The 22,915-nt window shown below is 44.3% G+C and overlaps 1 protein-coding gene across 1 annotated transcript in view; it reads left to right on the top strand.

Moving 5' to 3' along the window:
• LOC130473685 (chemokine-like protein TAFA-5) overlaps positions 1 to 9,021 on the top strand; it is a 31,538-nt gene extending 22,517 nt beyond the window's left edge. The window contains exon 4 of the mRNA XM_056845252.1: positions 8,875 to 9,021. Within this exon, the coding sequence (XP_056701230.1) occupies positions 8,875 to 8,883 (9 nt within the window). The 3' untranslated portion in view covers positions 8,884 to 9,021. The remainder of the gene's footprint in view (positions 1 to 8,874) is intronic.
• The last annotated feature ends 13,894 nt before the right edge of the window (positions 9,022 to 22,915 follow it).

Raw genomic sequence — 22,915 nt, 5'->3', positions numbered from 1 at the left:
TGTAAGTCGATGACAGTCCATTTGACAAGACATCTAATAAGCACAGTGTAGATTGATACAATCAATATGAGGAGACATTGAATTCGCAATGTAGTGGAACTAAGATTACTGAAATCTGAATGGGCATAGAATATTAGGCATGATACAGAGTGGATATAATGAAGAAAAATGGTTTTACATCAGAAGAAAACAAATGAATTGGCAACAGCAAGGTGATAATACAGCCTATACATTGTTGTATTATCCACAACTTTCCTATAAGGCACTTTCCTGAACTATTGTGTTTTGGTATAGTCCTATTACCTTTACACATGTATTCATTTAGCACATTTTTGACCTGCCTTTTCTCCAAAGAGCTCAGGGTAGCATATGTTGTTCTGTGCTACTCCACTTTCCCCTCACAACAGCCCTGCGAGGTAGCTTAGGCTGAGAGTGTGTGACTAGCCCAAGGATACTCACTGAGCTTCCATGGTAGAGTGGGGATTCAAACCTGGGTCTCCCAGATCCTTGTCCAACAATATCCATCACACTAAGCTGGCTGTATCCATAGTGTCCTTGTCAGTATGGCAGATGGTGATACGACGTGGGTGGTTGGGGGGGGGGAACACAAGGAAATCCACAGCTTGATGACTTGTCAGGGATGCTCTAGGCTGATTCTGCATTAAGCAGGGGGTTGGACTCGATGGCCTGTATGGCCCCTTCCAACTCTATGATTCTGTGATTTGCCTAAACATTATTTGGGGAAGGGGCAGAACTTGAACCAGTGCAGCTTTTGGGCTGCCATTCTGCATTAAGTATAATATCTGGTTCCACTCTCAAACCTTTTCACTTTATCTGAAGTGTACTTTTATTGAGATTGAGGATGGATCATGTATTGAGTCTGTTCTTCCATGTATCAAGTGAGGCCACATCTGGGCCTGCCTCACCTTTACCAGCTTATGTTCTGTTTGGTTAAGGTTTGTTTTTCAAGGCAGAGGCTCTGTGCCTTTAAATTTTTTAACAACAAGCAGAAATTAAATGGGCATTCCCTTGCATGGGAATGCAGCGATTCAAAGGTCATTAATCTTTAATCCACAACAAGCTCACAACAGTATCATTGAATGCCCTCCTTATTTATTAATTTATTACAATATTTATATGCCATGTTTGTCAACGACCACAGCTATACAATGTTCCCTCACAACAATACCCTCCTTACAATAATAACTGTGTAATGACCCCCTAAAAGAACGGCCTTACATATCTTACAGAAGGCGAATGACACAAGTGCCCTCTACACCTCCTTGGAGAGGGCAGTCCGTAATGCTAGAGCAACTACCGAAAAAAGCAGGTCTCTGCTGTTACCAAACAGATAGCTCAAAGGGCACCAAGAGGAACCCCAAGAAGATCTGAGATGGTGAACAGGCTCCATAAAAAGCAAAAATTGGGATTAAAAAAAACACTCAACAAGGCAGCTTTATTTATATATTTATGTTATAGCCATACAGTACACAGAGCTCAGGCATACTTTCAATGACACCCTCGTGCCTAACTGCCATCAGACAGTGTTTAATGTTGAGTTTCATTCTTATTGGTTGTGTACCACTTTTTCAAAGGTTTGGGAGAGAATTTGGGCATCTGGGATTTTACCTTTAGTGCACAGTGAGCAGCAGAAAACCGTAAGAAGGGGCTGCCTAAAAACCCAAATTCCTTCCATTCTCTTCCCCCCCCCCCAACATTATGAATTTTCCTAAGATTAGTTGATCACCTGGTGGGGATGTCTCTGTATCCATTTTATAATTTCGTGCAAAATCTCTATCAAATGCCCCCAGGTCAATTTTTTTTCTAAATTAACAAATCCCAAATGATTTAGCTGTCCATGAGAGGAAGGCTCTCCAGATCATGTGGATTGTCCTTTTATGTAACCTTCCCAGCTCTACAGCATCCCTAGATGTGGTGACCAGATCTGTACACTGTTTCCCAAATTGCAGCTGCACCATAGATTTATTTAACGGCATACATACTGCCAATTTATTGTCAGTTTCTTTAAAAGTACAGAATTAGGTTTTTTCCCCTCTCTGCTGTAGTGAGTTGGCATTTTCATTGAGCTACCCACTATAAACCAATACATCTTTTCTGGTTTGTTACCATCTGTTCAAAGCCTGGTTAGTTACCACTTGTATATGTAAAGCTGGGGTCTTTAGCCCGAAGATGCATTACATTAATTGCCCATTCATCCCATTTGGTGAGATCTTGAAGCTCTTTGCAGTCTGCTTATGTTTTCACCATCATAAGTAACTTGGTGTTGTCCACAAACTTGGCTACCTCATCCTGCCTTCTAGATAATTTATGTATAAATCTAATTGCACCAGTCCCAATCCAGGTCATTGGGGAACCCCACTGCTTCATGCCATTGTGAGAAAAGTCCATGTGCCTCTGCTTCCTGTTGTCTACCAGTCCATGAGAAGACTCGCCCTTTTGTCCCACGACTTGTAAGTTTATTCAGGAGTCTTTGACACTGTGTTATAGGATCACTTCTAGTGATGGGCATTGACATTTTCAAATCTTCCCTTTGCAGAAGACATGCTGCTGCTTCCTCAGCAAGATTTGTTCTTTCTATACATGTGCACATTCTAGCTTTAATCATATTTTCCACCAATTTACTTGGGGTGGACTTGGGGCTAACGGTCTTGCAATTTTCTGACTCCCCTCCTGTACTCCAGACCCTCTGTAAAAATTGGCATTTCATTAGCCACATCCAGTCTTTCAGGAAGAACACCAGTTTTAATGATGAAGTATATATTTGTCAGAAGATCAACAGATTCACATCTGAGTTCTCTAAGATCTCTTGATGCATGACATTGGGACCAGAGGACTTTTTAATTTTTCATTCATTTAGCCCCAGCACTTCCTCTCTTCTACCATCTATGTGACTTAGTTCTTCAGATACTGTCCCCCAAAAGCAGTTTGCAATGAAGACCCATGCAAGTAATTCAGCTTCTTGGCAGTCTCATACCTTTGCTGTCTAAGGATCTGTCCATCTCCTGGCTAGTTTCCTACTTCTGATGCATTTTAAGGAATTATCATTCTTTGTCTTGATGTTTTTAGCAATATGATCCTTAAATTCTTTTTTGTTTTGCTTGCCTTATTGTCAATTTATACTTGTTTTACCAGTGTTTGTGTTCTTTTCTGCTGTCCTCATTTGATTAAGAGTACCACTTTTTAAAGGAAGTCTTCTTCCCTTTTGGAAATGATTTGCCTGTGTTCATTAACTAAACTGGCATACTTGTTGTTTGTACTTTCCAGTTGCTGTGGTATACATTCCAGCTGAGTTTCTATTATCATGGTTTTAAAACATTCTGACTCTTCCTTTAATTAGTCGCCTCATTTTTTAGGAATTTCATCTTTTGAAATTAAACATGAGTGTGGTAGACTTCCTGAGCAATTTCTTCTGTTAACTCTGATACTTTTCTGTAGTTACCTCTCACACCATATTCAAGACACTATTCAGTTGAGGGTGGCCTCTTCCCTAATTTGTTTCAATAGGTAGAACTGTTATATCTGGAAATGTTGTCAGCTATCTCCCCAGTCAATGAGAAGGCAGTTGAAGCCATCCAGTAATATTGCAGCGTTTTCTCCTTTAGCTACTTTCCTGATTTCTTTCTCCATATCAATCATATCTTCAATATTTTAATCAGAGAGATAATAGTAGTATGTACCTGATACTAAATCTCATTTTTGACCTCATATTTCTACCCACGTTGATTATCTGGAGGAATTTATTCAACTTTTCTAGTTTATTGGACCCCCTTGCCCTCTTTAGAAAAACACCCCCCCCCCCCAAATATTCTCTTTTCTAGGCTTTTTATAGATTTTCATATCCAGGGATAACTATCCCACCAAATTATTTTGTTCCTGCAGGTTTTTGGACTGGCCAGTGCATCTATGTTCTGTTTCAGCACCATCATCCCTATCTTGGCTCAGTGACTGCTAGCATTATAATATAAATATCTGTACAGTGTGTGTCTCTACAAATGGGCTTTTCTGTGCATTTTGTCATGCAGCCCTTTGTTCTCCTTAAACGATTGTAATTTCTTTCCTCCTGCTTATTACCAAGCATACAGGTAGAGTTTATGTGGCTTAGTTGTAGAACACATGTTTTTTATGTGAAAGATGATTTCATGTGGAATCCTTGGGTCTTCAGTTAAAGAATCTCAGGTAGCAAGGATTGGGAAACCCTTTTCTCTGTCTGAGCCCCAAAGAGATACTGCCAGTGAGAAGTGACAGTTCTGAGCTAGGGGGACTCATCCAACTCAGCATGAAGTGTACCGTAGCCCCAATTTGATGACCCGAAACATTTCTGCTGTCATCCCAGAGCAATAAATCATTTGGGATGTTCTGCCGCTCCTGTTACCTTTCCCCCAGAAACTGGTTTCAGAGATACGTTGTGACCTTTTTGATGTTAAAAATCAGCAGTCTGGTTCCACAGCAGCTCAGGTGGAGCCCATCGCTCTTCTCCAGATTTCTCGTGCCCAAAACTTTTCCCCATGTCTGACATCACCACCTTAGCCGCACATTTGAGATGTGCATGACTTTTCAGGCTGTTAAGGGAATTTAAATCCGCTCTGGACTTTAGGGATTGGGTCAGGGGGAAGGAAAGGAGAGGCTCATCCATATTTATCCAACAAGATTGCCGATTTGGCATGTCCTGTCCGATTGCCCTGGCTCTGTTTTGCATTATTAAATATTAATGCAAACTGGTTGACAACATGGAGTGTGCACATTTTTGCTACTGAATCATTAATGTACAATCAAGGGAGACACGGAACACTATTCATGTTCCTATAAAGGAAACCTCATTGATTCAGCTGCATTCTCTCATGAGAAGTTTTAAGGCAGGGCAACGTGTCTTCGCAACCCCTGTGCTTCTGATACAGGAGCTGCTCAGAGAATGGCCTCTGTTGTTTGCATTGGCCATTGTTTTATAGAAATTTTGTTTTATGAGAAGTCACTCTAAAAAATCATATCAGTGAACATGGAGTGGTGGTGATATTTCAGAATCATACTTGGACCATCCTGCAAAGGAATTTTGTTTCTGTATACATAGGAAGGATCTTTCCCATAGCAAAAAGTAATCTCTTTTGTACTGAACTCTGCACAATTTTTGAATAAGTGGCTCCTGCCTTTCTGCTGTTGAGAAGGCAAGAGTCACTAGAAAAGACAGTCATGCTAGGAAAAGTTGAGGGCAGCAGGAAAAGAGGAAGACCCAACAAGAGATGGATTGACTCAATAAAGGAAGCCACAGCCCTCAGTTTGCAAGACCTGAGCAAGGCTGTCAAAGAAAGAACATTGATTCATAGGGTCACCATGAGTCGGAAGCAACTTGACGGCACTTAGCACACACACACACCTTTCTGCTGTGCATGAATCCACTCTGATCTGATCCTACGGGGAGAGAGAGTACCATGGTTTAGCGGCAGAGCATCTGCTTGGCATGCAGAAGGTCCCAGGTTCAACCCCCAGCATCTCTAATAAGGATCAGATGATGTGAAGAACCTCTACTTGAGACCCTGGAGAGCCACTACCAGTCAGAGTAGACAGTACTGACTTTGATGGATCAGTGGTCAGATTCGGTGTAAGGCAGCTTCATGTGTTTATGTGTCTCTCTGACCCAGCCTAGGCTTCCAAACACTTCCATTTAATTCTCTCATCCAAAGGAAAAGACTGAGATTGGGGAATAAAATCCAGAATGCATGTACTTAAAGCTGTTATGATGAGCTGCCTACCAGCACAGTGCATGCCAGTGGGTTGAACAGGATAACAGCACATGGATTAGGCACAGGTCACTGAGTGTACTGTTCCCATTTCTTGCCTTCATCCCTGTGTTTAAAGGGGCCCCTTGATACAGCACTGAATTTCTCATCACAGTTGTCAGTTTTTGAGGTGGCCATTAAACATCTGATATCTTTTAGCTGCACGCTTGGTACGTTATACATGTTCATCATCTTGGATTTGTGCCTCTTGTGTCTCCGGTCTATTCTCCCAGGTAATGCAACAAAAGAATCTCCAGGCATTGGTGTATCGGTCATGGACAAGGGTGTGGGAGTGAAACAGATTTCCCAGCTTATTCCACTGTGAAAACTTGTGTTTTGATTTAATAGAATGTTAGGCACCTTATAATTCAATTAACACTTGAAAGGGAACTGTGTGCCATTGGATCTCTGAGGTGTAGGGTTTGTATTAAAAGACTTGTATTACGATGGCAAGGAGGGAAGGCGACATGATATAGCCTACTCTTGTCAAGTCTTCGAAGCTAAGCAGGGTTGGTACTTGGATGGGAGACCACCTAGGAAGATTCTGCAGAGGAAGGCGATTGCAAACCACCTCTGCTTCTCACTTGCCTTCAAAGGTCCTGTCGCCACAAGTCTGTTGCAACTTGACAGCACTTATGTACCTACATATTATAATAGCTTGGATTCTGTGGCTGTGCTCGGCATGCACTTTGGTCCCCTCACAACACATCTCTCTTCCTCTGCCATTAGTACTTCCATTTCTGCAAGGCCCTGGGTTTGAACCTGATGCAAACAGAATGAACCAATCAATGAATGAATGAACCTGATGCAAACAGAAGTGCTGGCGGCAGAGGAAGGGAGCTGCGCTGTGGCTGGAAGGAAGTGCACGTGGAACGTGGTCATAAGATCCAAGCCTTAATATTTGGATATTCCCATGTAGTCTGTGAATTGCCCTGTTTGTTTTTAGCTGTGTACTAGGGGCCTTTGTGTACTAGACACCCAGCGTGGTGTAGTGGTTAAGAGAGGTGGTTTGGAGCGGTGGACTCCGATCTAGAGAACCGGGTTTGATTCCCCACTCCTCCACACGAGCGGCAGAGGCTAATCTGGTGAACTGGGTTGGTTTCCCTGCTCCTCCACATGAAGCCAGCTGGGTGACCTTGGGCTAGTCACAGCTCTCTTAGAGCTCTCTCAGCCCCACCTACCTCACAGGGTGTTTGTTGTGGGGAGGGGAGGGGAAGGTGATTGTAAGCCAGTTTGATTCTCCCTTAAGTGGTAGAGAAAGTTGGCATATAAAAACCAACTCTTCTCTCTTTTTTTCCTTGAGCTGCAAAAAGTTCGCAGATGGGCCACATAACTGGCCATGGCAAAAAGGTCGGCATAACTACTGATCTGAAGGGGGGGGGGTGAGTGGCTTGCCTGCTGAAAAAACTGTAGTGTCTGCCTGTGAAGATGGTGGGCCTACAAATTAAAAAGGAAGATGAAAGTTGTCCTGTGAGCAGGACCTTAGTGGGGTGCAAGGGCAGCGGTGAGAGAGTATACTCGCAGACTTTTACTCTCCAAACGAATAAATTCCAATTTCTGATTTTAAACAATTGCTGCCCTACAGGACAGGGCTGTACTTTCTCTGGGTTGTGCTGACTTCCAGCCTGCCTTTCCACTTCTCAGGCATGACCTGAGCCCATCCCATCCCAAGTGTGCCCCTGGTTTGGGGGAGGAGCAAGGGGGCAGCTGAGCCCCCCCAAATTACTGTGGCATATCACCAGTCAGCATGCCTGTCAGAGGTTGCCTGCCTCTGCTACAGATGTTTAGAGGCAATGTGGGAGAGACAAGCATCTAGGATGAGTGCGCAACTGTTGTTCTGCCTACCCTGATCCAACCCCTCGTGGGTTTCTAAGTTACTTTAAGACGTTGTTAAGAGTTATCAGGGAAAGAAGTCCAGAGGATGCATCACACCGAGGAGCTGTTTTCTGTTGTAATGGATTAGAGCTCCTGTCACTGGTTTGGCATGACATTCGCTTTTCCTGCAGACCTGCTCCACTAATTTGCCTAGGCTCACTGCACAACGGTCTCTTCCTTTCCAGATGCATGAGCTAAAAGTAACCAGTGCTCTAATTCAGAGCAATGCTCATCTTTCTGAAGCACCCAAAATGTTGAGTGGAAAATGCCCATTGCATGAGTAGAAAATGCCCATTGTGCCTGTGCTCCTTGACAAGTTAGAATGCTAAAACTTTCCTCTATTTAAAAACACAGTTTTCAAGAGACTTGGTTACCAGGTTTCATCGGCCACAGCCCTTGTTCTGTGATGCAGTCATTGCCACCTATATTTCTAATCCCTTCTGTAGGGCAGGAGGAGACCAAAGAGAGCCAGCATGGTGTAGTGGTTAAGAGCAGTGGACTCTGATCTGGAGAACCAGGTTTGATTCCCCACTCCTACACATGAGCAGCGGACTCTAGTCTGGAGAACTAGGTTTGATTCCCTACTCCTACACATGAAGCCAGCTGGGTGACCTTGGGCTAGTCACACTTCTCTTCGAGCTCTCTCAGCCGTACCTACCTCACAGGGTGTCTGTTGTGGGGAGAGGAAGGGAACGAGATTCTAAGCCGGTTTGATTCTCCTTAAAAGGTAGAGAAAATCAGCATATAAAAACCAACTCATCTCCTTCTTCTCACAAATGTAGGCAAGCTCTCATCTACTTCCTCCCCTTAGCTAAGGTTGAGGCTCACAGAAGATCTCAGGGACTAATTCTCAATGAGGGCCTGGATCCTGTGGTCCCGTTCCATTGGCACAGTAGTAGTTCCTCTGACAGAATGGCTTTTCTGTTTGTGGAGGAGGGAAGGCTATTTTTGTCGATTCCCCCCTTCTGCTGCAGGCTCCCAGTTTGCCCCCCCCCCCCCCACTCTCCTTTGGGTCCCCTGATTTTGGGAGATGAAGGAGACTGTGGTGGTGGGGAAGGTGAGGAAGTTGCCTTCCTCTAGCATAACTCCACTTGTGTTACTTAGGATCCAAGTCAATGTCTGCCAGATGTCTTTCAGGAGGCACAATGGAATATGTACAGATTATACTGTGATGGATCTCCACTCTTTTTTTATGGTTGTTTTCTAGGTCTCCTGACAGCAATTGTGCACTTGCCTGTGAGAGCAACTTCTCTACTCCCTATGTACTGAAGCTGCAGTTCAGAGGTCATCTCATCATGAGGGAAAAGGATCAATCTAATTCTTCAGTCTGGGCTCATTCCTATGAAGTATGGTCCATCTCCCCCAAGTTTCCTCTTGCACATGCGCCACACAAGTTACTGGAGCAACATAAAGAGGCTGTGTGTGTGATTTTTCTTCTTTTCCCCTGCCAAAAACAAATATGTCTATTTATGGCTTATTTTGTGGATTTTAAATCTGAAATGCTATATTCTGTAGACCTTTTTCTCCCATGACAACAATTTGCCATGGTAGCCAAGATTTCAACAGGCCTCGTAAACTCTGCCTCCTTGACACATATGGTTGTGACAGACTCTGACTGAGGCAGTTGCTAAGAATCTGGGATGTTCTCCAGTTGCTGTGAAGAAAATGTTCTCTTTTTCTTGTGCCTCTTCCTTTCACTCATTTCCACCAAGCCAAAGGAGGTGAGAAGATGCTGAAGGAACATGTCAGCTTTGCCTCTCTGGTCCATCATCTGCTCTGCATATAGAGGGAAAGAGTTTGCCAAAGGGTGAGAACAGCAAAAGATCATCATAAAGCTGCTGTCAGAGCAAAGTGAAGAACCTGGACCAAAACATGTATTTAATGAGTTTCTCCTCACTTTCTGTTTACAGTTTTTTATCTGTCTCAATTTTATCCTGGCACTTACCCAAATAACGGTTGGAAATAACTCCTTGGCCACATCTCATTCACCATTAATCAGGAGCAAACTCAGAATTTTGAGCAGAATTGATATGCTTGGTTGTCTGCCATTTATTCCGATTTCAGAAGATATCCTTCAGATCTGAGCTTTCATGACGAACATGCACAGTCACTGCTTTATAATTTGATTCCCACAAATGTTCACCACTTTTTCATGCTGTACCACTTTGTTTCTTGTTGTAGAGGAGCATGAAGGATATTTGCTAGCTCAGTGAAGTGGTGTGGGGTAGAATAGACCATTGTTCATGCAACTGGATGAAACCTGGAGAGGAGGGTCTGGCTTTAGAAAGCAGAGACTCCCTTACAAAGTACCAGTTTGGGCTGCCTTTTAAATGTAGGGAATGGTTACTTTGGTAGGGCATAGAATACAGCAAGACTTTTCAGACAGCTTCATCTTGGATTGCTGCATTATGAAGTGGAATGGTTACCCCCCCCCCAAAAAAAGGTACGTCCTGTAGAAATTAAAGCTGCATCGCAGTAGCAGTTGCTTCTCATGGCTGTTTTAGTACTGTGGTGCTCAGCCGGCAGTGAAATGAAAAGCACCACAAACAAAAGGTACAGATCAAAACAGGGATTTGGTGCTGTTTGCTGCTGTGAACTGTGCCATCTCCACCCCAATCCTGCTGGACCCCAGCATGCCACTTAGACTAGTGGCAAACAACATGAGATTGGTCTGTGATCAGCATGGGTCAGGAGCAGATGAGACAGCAGCGATCTACCTTTCACCAAATCTACCTATCCATCATGGCTTTAGCCCAACCTTTCTCTGAGGAGTTCAGCACAGCATACGTGGTTCTCCTATCCCTGTTTTATAATCACAACAGTCCTGCAAGGTAGGTTAGACTGAGAGTGTGCGACTGGCCCAAAGTCAGCTAGTGTGCTTCATGGCAATATGGGCGTTTAAATCCTGGACTCCCAGATCTTAGTCTAACACTCTGGCCAGAACACTACAATGGTTCATCCTTGTAGTGCTCAACACGGGAAGGGCTTGCAAGAGATCACTGGTTTATCGTGGTTATGTTCCATTATCACTACAACTACAGCCTTTGCTGCTCCTGATTTCTAAGAATAATTCCATACTTTAGGCATGTGTGATAAACCATGTGCCCTTTTAATCCGTTGTGATTTTTTAAAAGTTTACATTCATCACAGCTGTCTTGGACAGTCAGGTAAAATCTCACAACAAAATATAGCAGAGAACCTCTTGTTCGCAATGCAGAAATTCTCAGACTTTGTCAACAGACTTCATGGATGGGTTTCTGCTTTTGCTCACAATCTGCTCTGGTTGATTTCAACTCTTCCCCTGACCTAGAAATGAGATGCTTTTTCATTGTCTCCGTGACCCACTTCCATGACAAAAACATTACAATCCCAAGACTGGCTGGTTGGTACTGATCAACGATTTGATAATCCCGCCTCTAGTAAGTTCAGATCCCTGTCCTGTAAATATCAAAGATTTTGGGGGGTCCTGTCCTGCTCATCACCCTTTTTTCTCATTGTGAGATGGACTCTTTGTTTTCAGGGTCTTTTCCACGGTAATAAATTTCCAAGATTTGTGATGTCAAAAATGTAAGGAAATAAAATTCTAACTTTACTAGTCAAAGGAGAACCCACTTCTTCCTGCGTCTATAGCAGTAGCACTCTTCCCTTAGCATATATGCTCAGCAGCAAGCGCTATTCATAGCACCCCCTGCAGGGCGAGATGTGTGGGCACCATTGTGCACATTCAGCATTCCAAGTCAGAGCTTTAGAGCCAATCGAGCATTTCCATGGGTGGAACAATTTCTGCCTGCAGAGTGCAACTTTCTCACCTCCCCTTTCCTGCTGAGGTTCAAAATGCCCCCTAGTGTTGCTCCTGGGAGACAGGAGGCCAGGGACAGAAGGGGGGGGGGCGTTTCAGACTGCAGCAGGAAGGGGGAGGTGAGAAAGTTGTGCACTATGGTCAGAAATGGTTCCATCTGCAGAAATGCTCAACTGGATCCCAAGCCTCAGCCTGCAATTCTAGGAGGAGGAAGCTGCCAAATATGGGAAACAGGCAAAGGTTTGTCCTGACACAGATGAAAAGGAAGCCCAAGGCAGATAGGGAGTTGGTCTTATTGCCAAGGAGGAACTAAGTCTAATGAGGAATTGTGTAGGAACACCTGTAGATGGATTTGGATAGAAAACACAGGAAATGGCATCCCCTTCCATCGGTGCTTAGCATCAGATAACCCACTTTCAGGTCTTTGTGAACTCACTGGCACGAGGAAGCTGATGTTGTCAGCAGGATGACGGAAATGCACTTGGAGGAGATATATTGTAAAAAGGGAGGGGGGGTTGCATCTGATGTATCTATGTATTTTATTTATACCCTGCTTTTCTCCCCAGTGGGGACACAAACCAGCTTACATTGTTCTCTCCTCCATTTTATCTTGGTTAGGCTGAGGTTTTGTGGCTGGCCCATAGTCACCCAGCGAGCTTCCATGGCAGACGGGGGATTCAAAGCAAGTTCTCCCAGATCCTAGTCCGACACTCTAACCGCTATACAGCAATGGCTCTCGTACTGCTGCTACAGTTACTCTGGTACTTCCATATTGATAGCAGAGAGAAAGGATCCTTCCCTCCACCTCTGAGTACTCTAGAGAAGCAGAAGAGCAATTCCTCATTTTAAAGGTGGGCTTCAGGGCTGGGTTGTTCTCTTGCTTCCACTAACTATAGGTAAGATGGGATGGAGCCTCTTTTTGTTAATAAAAGCAGAATTTTCCTGTTAGAGGGATCCTATTTTCCTGATGTGATAGCACGCACAAAAGGAACCACCTGGCAAGAATTAATGAATTTCTGACTGCTAACATTGGCATGTAGAGCAATCCATGCTTGCCTGGAGGGTACCTGTAAACAAGTAGTGTTCTAGTTCTCCCATGTTGGGGTTTGTTACATATGTTTTCCATGAAATGTATCTCTGTACTACAGTCCCCGTAGGCTGTAGCAAGATTTAATGCTTTCCTTCCTGCCTCTTTTGGTCGTTTATGCATGGGAGTTTTACCTGAGGTTTGTTGCTCGCTGGACCCACACTTTCTGCACCAGCAGTGTCCAAGATCAAATCAGAAAGTATTTGAATCCCTGCCCCTTGAAATGCTGCTTTGTAATTTGCTCTAGTGAGAGAAAAGTTCCCTTCCCCCAAACCCAATTGCCGCATTAAAAAAGCATTTTAAGAACATAAAACAAAAAACTGAGCAACTTAAAAAGAAGAGGGGGGGAATCCAAACCTCTGTTTTAAAAAGACTTTCTTCTCCAAAAGAGCTCCCAGGAAGCAGGAAGCATTTGAATCCCCGTCTCTGGACATGCTGCTTTGTAACTGGCTGTGAGTGAAACTAAGCTTGCATGTCCTGCACTTTGCCTTATGATGGAGATTTCACCCAAGCTGAGCTCAGGGGAGAGGGAAGAATCATTTAACAGAGGAACGGGAAGGTCCAGGATTTGTGAGGGTTTGCAGCGAGGTCATCCCTAATGGAGGTAGGGTTGCCAACCCCCAGGTACCAGCTGGAGATCTCCTGCTGTTATAACTGCTCTCCAGCCGATAGAGATCAGCTCACCTGGAGAAAATGGCTGCTTTGGCAGTTGGACTCTATGGCATTGAAGTCCCTCCCCAAACCCCACAGGCTTCACCCCAAAAACCTCTCACTGGTGGCGAAGAGGGACCTGGCAACCCTAAATGGAGGGAAAACTCATGCATAACTCCAAGGAACAACCGAGACAGACGGGGGTGAACATGAGTGAAAGTACCCATGCATAAACGACCTTTGTCTCCAAAAGCCATGTTTGTGGTCTCTATCCAGATGCTCTTCCTTCTCCTTCAAAGGGATTTTGAGGGCTAGATTTTGGTAATATAGGTGTGTGATTTTCTCCCCAAAACAAGAGTTTAAGCCTAATACAGGTGAAAGATATGAAGCAAGACAAATGACTGGGGGGGATTGGAAAGGTCTATCCAAACTTTCATAGTGCTAAGGGACATCAAGCCTCTTTTATAAGGTATTAGATGCATCCTGAAGCACTAATTAGAAATCGGTCAAGGGGTCTGGCGCAGATAGTAAGAACCTTTAGTGGAACAAGAGAATGACTCTTACCCATAAGCCTGGAACTCCTAGTGTATATTCACATACTTTAGAAGACTTTATGGAGCAAGACTGTCACATTCTCTTGCCTAAAGAGACCAAAAAAATTCCTGATGTATTCTAATTTTTAACATGACATTTGTCTGCGGATAAAGATGTATGCAAAATGCAGGATCGGGCCCTGGTGCCGTCTGAGCCAATAACCACACCAAGGGGGTGAAAGGAAAAGATGTTATTTGTGATCACAAATAGGTGCCCAAGCATCCAAAACCCAAGCACATTGTCATTCTAAGATGCTCACAAGATAAGGCATCACATTTCTTCCTTCTGTTATACGTATTTGGAAATTTGCTGCTTCTGGATTGGCACTCTTGACCATAAGTTCTCGAACATGCGTAAAGCTTACTTGGATATATAATTACACTCTCACTACGCCTACATAATTAATCCTGGAGGCGGGTAGCTTTCTTCAAGGAGGTGTGTTTTATTAATTTACACGTCACTAGGTAACTATAGTTCACTTCTGCAGAAGGTCAACTGGATCAAGTTGGGATTTTTCAGTAATTTCTGTGAAACCCCAGATGTTCTCCTCATCATGCCCTGCCAGAGCCGTGGATGCTAGACACAGCTTGTGGCAGCTAAGCAATTGCAGCTATGCTCAAACTTTCAACTCCTATTCTTATTTTGGGCCTGAGTCTCAAAGATTCCCAAGACCTTGGTCAAGGGGCTGGTTGCATGGTTAGATGATTGTGAGGAAAGGTCTCTCCGAACATACCCTGTGGGCCAGTGTAGAGTTCATGGACAAGGTTGCCTCCAAATCAGCCCCTGATTCTTCCAAATTGGCCATCCTCAGCCTATATGGTTCAAACTCAATGCTAAAAGCTGCAACAATGGCCAACATTCTACCGGCTTAATATATTGCCAAATATAAGTAATCTTTTAAAAAGAACCAGCTGAAGAAAAGGTGAGTGTTCAGGAAATAAGTGCAGCTGGAAAACGAAGAATGAGCAAAGCCAGGTCAGATCCCTGTGTCTTATTTCCAGTCCCCCCAAATCCTCTCTGCCTGAAGTGCAAAATCCAGTTCTCACTGCTGCCTCAGTGTGGATGAAATGTATCGTAGAAAGTGGCTCTCTTCAGAAAAACGACTTGCATGTATACCAGCAAACATTAACATCCAGCAGATTGGGAAAAAGCAGCTCAGTGGCAAGGTTAGAAGCAGTCGGCATCTGCCAGGGAAATGCAATGGAAAAACACAACAACATATTTTTCTTGATCTGGGCAAACTTCCAAATAAGCAGAATATATATGCAGCAGCCAGCCAGCAATAGTTAAATACCTGCCCATTTTGTTCTCCCACCTCTGTGCAATCAGAGTGCAAAGAGAGACCAAGTCTCCAAGGCACTAATTCATGTCTCGCCCTAATTACCATTGATTAGATTACCACATACAACAATCTCCCTCATTATCACTGCACCATTTGAAGATGTTCTACGTGAGGGCCTCTTAAAAGAATCCATTTTAAAAGAGAGAGAGAGAGCTGCTTGCTGTCTGCATACACAGGATTCCAGCCAAAGACCCATCACTTATCTGTAAAGGATAGTGGGGCAAGAATAGTAGCAGAGAAACAATCCTCAGCTTCATGAAGGTCATCCCTGTGGTCATACAGGTTCTGGGCCAAAGTCAATGGGTGCTAGGGCTGCCAACCTCCAGGTGGTGTCTGGCGATCTCCTGGGATTACAACTGATCTCCAGGCGGCAGAGCTCAGTTCATCTGGAGAAAAGGGGTGCTTTGCAAGATGGGCTCTATGGCATTATACCCCACTGAAGCCCCTCCCCTCCCCAAACGTTGCCCTCCTCAGGTTCCACCCTCAAAATCTCCAGGTATTTCCCAACCCGGAGCCGTCATCCCTAATGGTTGCCTTTCCACCAACTTCAGCTGCCTTAGTTTTCTTTGTTCAGTTGGCCCTTGTGGTTCAGCTTCAAAATGTACTATGAGTGGGTTGGGCAAGCTTCCTGTGATCTTCTGCCAACTGATTGTTCACAAGTCTTGGCACTGAGTTTTGAAAGGGTCACCAGATATTTCTGCAACAGTGGCCCAGGCTAGCCTGATTTTGTCACATCTCAGAAGCTAAACATCATCGGCCCTGGTTATACTTGGATGGGAGACCACCAAGGAATACCAGGATTGCTGTGCAGAGGAAGGCACTGGCAAACCACCTCTGTTAGTCTCTTGCCATGAAAACCCCAAAAAGGGGTCGCCATAAGTCGGCTGTGACTTGACGGCACTTTACACACACACATGCAGAGAAAGGCAACGACAAACCTCTGTTAGTCTCTTGCCTTGAAAACCCTACGGGGTTGCCATAAGTCACCTGCGACTTGACAGCACTTTACACAATGGCCAAGTAACATTTGGCCCCCATTACTTTTAAGAAAATACCATACATAGGGTTGCCAACTTCCAGGTACTAGCTGGAGATCTCCCACTATTACAACTGATCTCCAGCCGATAGAGATCAGTTCACCTGGAGAAAATGGCTGCTTTGGCAGTTGGACTCTATGGTATTGAAGTCCCTCCCCTCCCCAAACCCCACCCTCCTCAGGCTCCGCCCACAAAATCTCCAGGTATTTCACAACCCAGAGCTGGCAACCCTAACCATACACTTTAGTTAACAACATTTGTTGGTGATAATAAGTAAGACCCCCAATCGGCAAGCCTGAGTTACCAAAAACTTAATTAGAAAGACAGGTTACTTTTGAGTAACTAAACATGCACAGAATCAGGTTGTCCAGACAGTGCAGTCCTGAGCCCTGCCTGAATTGGACCCCTCATGCCTGAGAATTTTGCTCCAGAGCTCCCAGCACACATCTGCTTGACAGCTTGGATGGAATCAGGAACTACATCTCCTGTAGTTAGGCCCTCACTCTCTCCTTTCCCACTGGATGATGCTCTGTCCCACCCTGGTTGATCAGAAACAGAATCAGTGGGCGAGGCACCAGGACACCAAGGATTTCTGAACTTCCCCAGATGCTTCTGAATGTTAGAGGTAATTTCATTCTGATTAGATATCTTCTGAGGTTAATTAATAGGGCATATTCGGTTGGATGTTGGTCACATGCTCTGCAAATACATATCACTACTAAATACTTTGGGCCGGCTTTGTACTGTGGGAGGGTAGAAGGGAAATCTTCAAGGTTCTCCTGATTTGTCTCTTAACCCCCAAGCCTCACAAATGAGTTGGAGCAAATCGCTGCCTCTCATTTTGATACTATATCCTGGCTGATGAACATGTTGCCCAAAAAGTGCAGCTGAACAGCTGATCTTGGACAATTTCCATTAGACTGGACAGGATAAACTCCAGCATTCCCAGGCACTATCAGCTTACCTTCGATCTTGTTGGGACAACCCACACGGCTGCTTTGGCAGTGTATGCCCTTCCGGCCGCAGGTGCTGCAGGCTCTCCTCTTTCAGATTCAGTCTTTCCTTCTGGGCACAAGGTGATGGGGAGTTGGGAGCTGTTGTTCCATTTTCATGCCAGCTCTTTGTTGGCTGCCTGTTCAATGCCTTCCCCTGTCAGCCTGTCAGATCATTCATCTGTCGGCATCTTGGTGACGGAAGTGATTGGATGATAACAAAGCTGCACAATGTGCATCTGGAAGCAAGGAACAAGACCACCACCAGTCTCCTCTAGGATGGGCACAATGCCTCCTAGCCAAAGCAAAGAACGCCACTGCTTATTTTTTTGTAATGCCTGCTCAACCTGTATAGATTTCAAAGGCATACATTGCTAGATTTTTTACCTTCACTGTCCCCACCCCTTACTCTGACCAGCTTTTCCTCACTCCTTTCCAATAGCTGGGGTTCCATCTTTATTCTCCCTCCCTCCCTGTTCCACACTTTCCCCCTCTTGGTTCTGACTCCAGCTGTGCTTCCCTCTCCCCCTAACCTATACCTCCTTATTTTCATTATGATTACAGCTGTCATATGCTGCCCGAACATGAAGGTGGGGGGGTGTTCTGCATGTCCATTACTATAACCATTCTTGATATTTTCAACTACTGTGGCTTTTTAAAAACAAATCTGATTTGTATGCAAACGTGGAGTGTTCCTGTGGTTAATCAATCTAGATTTTGTCCCCAGAATTAGATACACTATAAGGATTTTTTGTCTACCTGCTTGGAACCAGATCCTTGGTTGGTACATAAAAGGATTTGGCCTAAGGGGACTGGAGTCAGAAAGGCCGTATAACAAACCAACGTTAACATTTCTTAATTAGGGTGGATGCTTCCGCAGGGGGAATAAATGTTAGAAGAGGGTCAACTGGTGGTTCTGCTGAAATTCCCAGGAGCCTAGAGGAGGCTCCCCACTGAATGGAGGGGGCAGGGTTGTGGGCATGCCTGTTTGCATGATGTGAAAGGTGTGTATTTGTAAGAGACAGAGTAGTGAGAAACAGACACTGCTGTGTGATGACTCAGTCTCCTTGGGGGGTACAAGATCCTTTTCACAGGCGATCTTATGTGCTGCCGCTTGTAAGCGTGCGTCTTTGGCTCCACCTCTGCATTGCTTCTGTTTTTTTAAATAAAAAAACTTCAAAAAATGTTATGAGTCTCTAGTGCTCTCTGCTCCAAAGGAAACCAACTAGGAAAACACTGGCCCTGGAACTTCTCACTACTGCACTAGGTATTCCCAGCGATGTATTAAGAGTTTGAAAATGTTATAAAAAATACTGTTCACACTTTCTCTGTATTCCCACCGATGTATTAAGGTTTGAAACTGTTATAAAAAAATACTGTTCGCACTTTGTTTGGCCCTTTTAGCTGTGAACCAACCATTTTTTCATTGTGGCATCCAAAAACCCTTTTAAAGCGATGTTTTTTTTATAACATTTCCAAACTCTTGATACATCGCCGGGAATACCTAGTGCAGTAACAGCCACTGTCCAGATATGCAAGGAGCATGTCTTTTAAGAACTACATGTGGCAGTAGCAGGTCAAAGGACAGAACTCTTGTAGGGGGAAGGAGAAGAGAAGGGTGTCAGACAATGAATTGTAATTTAAATCTTCTTGGAAGGCACAAAAAATAATAATTTACTTTGTGCTAACCAAGAATGCGAAATGAAAGTTCACGCTTCGCTGGACGCATCTGCGTGTGAAAATTTATTTTATTTAGCAATTCTAATGGGTCAATTAAAATATATTAGCATGACAATTTCATTTCTTTTGTGATCAGTTACAAAGTAAACAGGCAAATTTAAGCCCTCAAGCTGTGAAACAACCTTCAAGACACCCCAAAAATAATTTCAAGAGGGAGCTAGATCATCACTAGAGCTGCCAAATATCTCATACAACACCCTACTTCTCAAGCAAACAGTCCTTATAAAACAGAATAGCCCATGGTGACACTCCTTAAGTGTTCTGGGAAGTTCTCCTGCACACACTTCCTTAAATGTGAGCTGCGTAAAAGATCTTCCTTGTAGATAGTGCCCTTTCTTTAGCAACCCTTCTTATCTCCTTGACAGCTACCTTTTATATTATTCTGTCTGTCATATCTCAGCGGCACAACTTCTGTCCTTTGGGAAAATGGCATTTTTAAAAAACAGCCACCACTGAAAATTAAATGCTGAAATGAACAGGGGAGTTCTTAGCAATGAGCCTGTATAGTGTAGTGGTTAGGAGCGGTGGACTCTAATCTGAAGAACTAGGTTTGATTCCCCACTCCTACACATGAAGCTAGCTGGGTGGCCTTGGGCTAGTCACAGTTCTCTCTGAACACTCTCAGTCCCACCTACCCCACAAGGTGTTTGTTGTGGAGAGAGGAAGGGAAGGAGATTGTAAACTGGTTTGTTTCTCCTTAAAAGGTAGAGAAAGTTGGAATATAAAAACCGACTTCTTCTAAAGTACCCTGACCTGGCTGGCCCAGGCAAGCCTGATCTCACCAGATCTCAGAAGCTAAGCTGGATAGGCCCTGGCCAGTAATTGAGTCAGAGATAGGGTTGCCAACTGCCAGGTAGTTACAGGAGATCTGCTAATTCAACTGATCTCCAGCCGATCGAGATCAGATCATCTGGAGAAAAATGGCCGCTTTGGTAATTGAACTCTATGGCACTGAAGCCCCTCCCCAAATCCCGCTCTCCTCAGGCTCCGCCCCAAAAATCTCCCGCCAGTGGCGAAGAGGGACCTGGCAACCCTAGCCAGAGACCACCAAGGAATTCTAGGGTCGCTATGCAGAGGAAGGCAATGGAAAACCACCTCTGATATTCTCTTGCCTTGAAAACCCTACAGGGTCGCCATAAGTTGGCTGCGACTTGACGGCACTTTACACAAACATACACATTAGTAAAGTATTCATGGATGTATCCCTCCTCCCCCCCTCAGCATAATAGACATGGAAGAATAACTGGAAAATCTAACTAGGTCAGCCTATGACAGCTAAATTATTATTTATATTCCACACCCTCAGCCATGCCCAGCTTCTGAAGTGGCTCCCAACAAAAGATTAAAAGGAAAGTGAAAGTATAACACACATATATAAATGACATCATTAAAATTAGAAAACCTGCAAGATCCTAACACTATGTGATGTACTTTGCTGATGTCTGATTGAAACAAATTGTACTTACCCTGCATGGGAAGGAATTATGAATGTATAACAACTTTCTTGAAGGAGTGAAGAAAGATTTCCACTGCTGTGGATCTGAAACGGCTGTATCCATTGATGATTGTGGCTTTATATGGACTTTATACACAAAGATTACAATACTAATACTTACCTGGTACTCTGTTGAGACCTTTGGAATCATTTCTGCTTTATGCGGATTGTATATCTTGTATATATTTGTGCTTTGTATGTGTTATGTATATGGTCCTTGTTTCATCTCAGTAGCTCATAAAATTTGCACTTTATGTATATATATTATCCTGTACTGTTTTCCTAACCTCCAGGTAGTAGCAGGAGATCTCCTGCAATTACAACTGATCTCCAGCTAGGATTGCCAGGTCCCTCTTTACTACCGGCGGGAGGTTTTTGGGGCGGAGCCTGAGGAGGGCGGGGTTTGGGGAGGGGAGGGACTTCAATTCCATAGAGTTCATTGCTAAAGTGGCCATTTTCTCCAGGTGAACCGACCTCTATCGGCTGGAAATCGGTTGTAATAGCAGGAGATCTTCAGCTAGTACCTGGAGGATGACAACCCTATCTCCAGCCGATGGAGATCAGCTCACCTGGAGAAAATGGCAGCTTTGGCAATTGGACTCTATGGAATTGAAGTCCCTCCCCTCCCCAAACACCACCCTCATCAGGCTCTGCCCCAAAAACCTCCCACTGGTGGCGAAGAGGGACCTGGCAACCCTACTGTTCACCCAGCAGCCTCCTGAGACCTCCAAAATGCTGTCCCAGGAGCTCACAGGGCATGCATGGCCAAGAAGCCATAGTGCAATCAGGGGAGGGAATCAGGTGAAATCATGCTCTTTTCCAACCATGCTGCTTCCCCGGGTGCAAGAAGTTCTGCTGGCACAATAGTGGTGCCTGCCTGGTTACTAGGGTTGCCAACCTCCAGATACTAGCTGGAGAACTCCTGCTATTTCAACTGATCTGCCGCCGATAGAGTTCAGTACATCTGGAGAAACTGCCCGCTTTGGCAATTGGACTCTATGGCATTGAAGTCCTCCTCCTCCCCAAACCCTGCCCTCCTCAGGCTCTGCCCAAAAACCTCCCACCGATGGCAAAGAGGGACCTGGCAACCCTACTGGTTACCCTCTCCTCAATGCTGCCCCAAGGCCACATGGCTTCTTGTTTATGTGGGTACTATAACCTCCAACACCAGCTTGTCAGAGATCTCTGGAGGTTGCTGGGAGAAGGGAGAGGACAGGAATCTGCATCCATGAGTGCTCTTGTGCTCACGCTTCATAAGATGCAGAATCCCTCTGAGCAGCCGATACTGGGGCGGGGGGGGGGGGCAAGGTCGTGTTGTAGGTGAGAACTGCAACCTTGAAGCCTTCTACAATAGAAACAGAATTAAAACATGGAGGTTTAATACTTTCATGCATTTTTTACAGGTATGCCAGAAGTCTGGAGCAGGACTGTAGTATGGTTTTGTACGGTAAACCTTTTCATCCCAGTTTAGGGGGAAAGACTGGATGAATAACCTCAACTTCAAACAAAATATATTAGCCAAATCTAAATAACGATGGACAAATAATGGATAAGTAATTTGAATGACCTGGAATTATGAAGAATGTGGCACTAGCAGGGCTAAGGATAACAAAGTGAATGTACTTGTTGCAACTGGGGCCAAAATGCAAGGTTTGGGAGCTGACCTGCTCTGTTCCAATATATTCTAAATCAGCCCATTTGGAAATTAAATGGAAAAAATGCAATGAAGAATTAACACGGTTTTAAAATTGCATACAACTAATTGTCTCAGCACAGAGGGAACATTTCAAATACACACAAAGTCCGTGGGCATAAGTAAATGTGTCTTGCAAATGCATATGGTAAGTCCCCAATTACCCCAAAAAGAAAGAAAGAAAGAAAGAAAGAAAGAAAGAAAGAAAGAAAGAAAGAAAGAAAGAAAGAAAGAAAGAAAGAAAGAAAGAAAGAAAGACAGCTAGACCGACCGATCGATCTCTGGGATGCAATCTGAAGAAGAATGAAGAGAGTAGTTAACTCTTTACTTGCTTGCTGCATTTCTGATCCATATTTCCCCCCCTCATTTTCCCCAATAAAAGGTTGCAAATATGCATCTGCAGCACAGAAAAAAGAGTAAAGCACACCGAAGCTCACAGCCCTCCATGCCCTCTACTTCTCTGCTCCAGAACACTTTCTCCCCAGCTGGCTTTTCTCCAAACTCCCTACACCCATCGCAAAAATGTGAGGGTTTGCTCCATAGGTTTGCATCATGTGATAGTCAGGAGCTATGTGTGTTGACTGACAATTGCTCTGTTCAGTTGTGGGAAAGAATCCTGCACTTTTAATTGTTGTACAGAAAAAAGTTCTTTTCCTCCTCCTGCATAACAAGCAGCATCTGTCAAAACTGCATTTTCCACGCAGCTATTAATGATTCAGGAGCCTTGCCATGCTGAGTATTTGGTCACTCACCCTGGAATAGCAGAAGGCAAAACACTCTCAGGGCTAGAAGATACCATAAGGGATCTCTTCTTTATA

Source organism: Euleptes europaea, chromosome 2 (assembly GCF_029931775.1).
Source record: "Euleptes europaea isolate rEulEur1 chromosome 2, rEulEur1.hap1, whole genome shotgun sequence".
Classification (NCBI taxonomy): domain Eukaryota; kingdom Metazoa; phylum Chordata; class Lepidosauria; order Squamata; family Sphaerodactylidae; genus Euleptes; species Euleptes europaea.
This window is presented reverse-complemented; position numbering and strand designations above follow the sequence as displayed.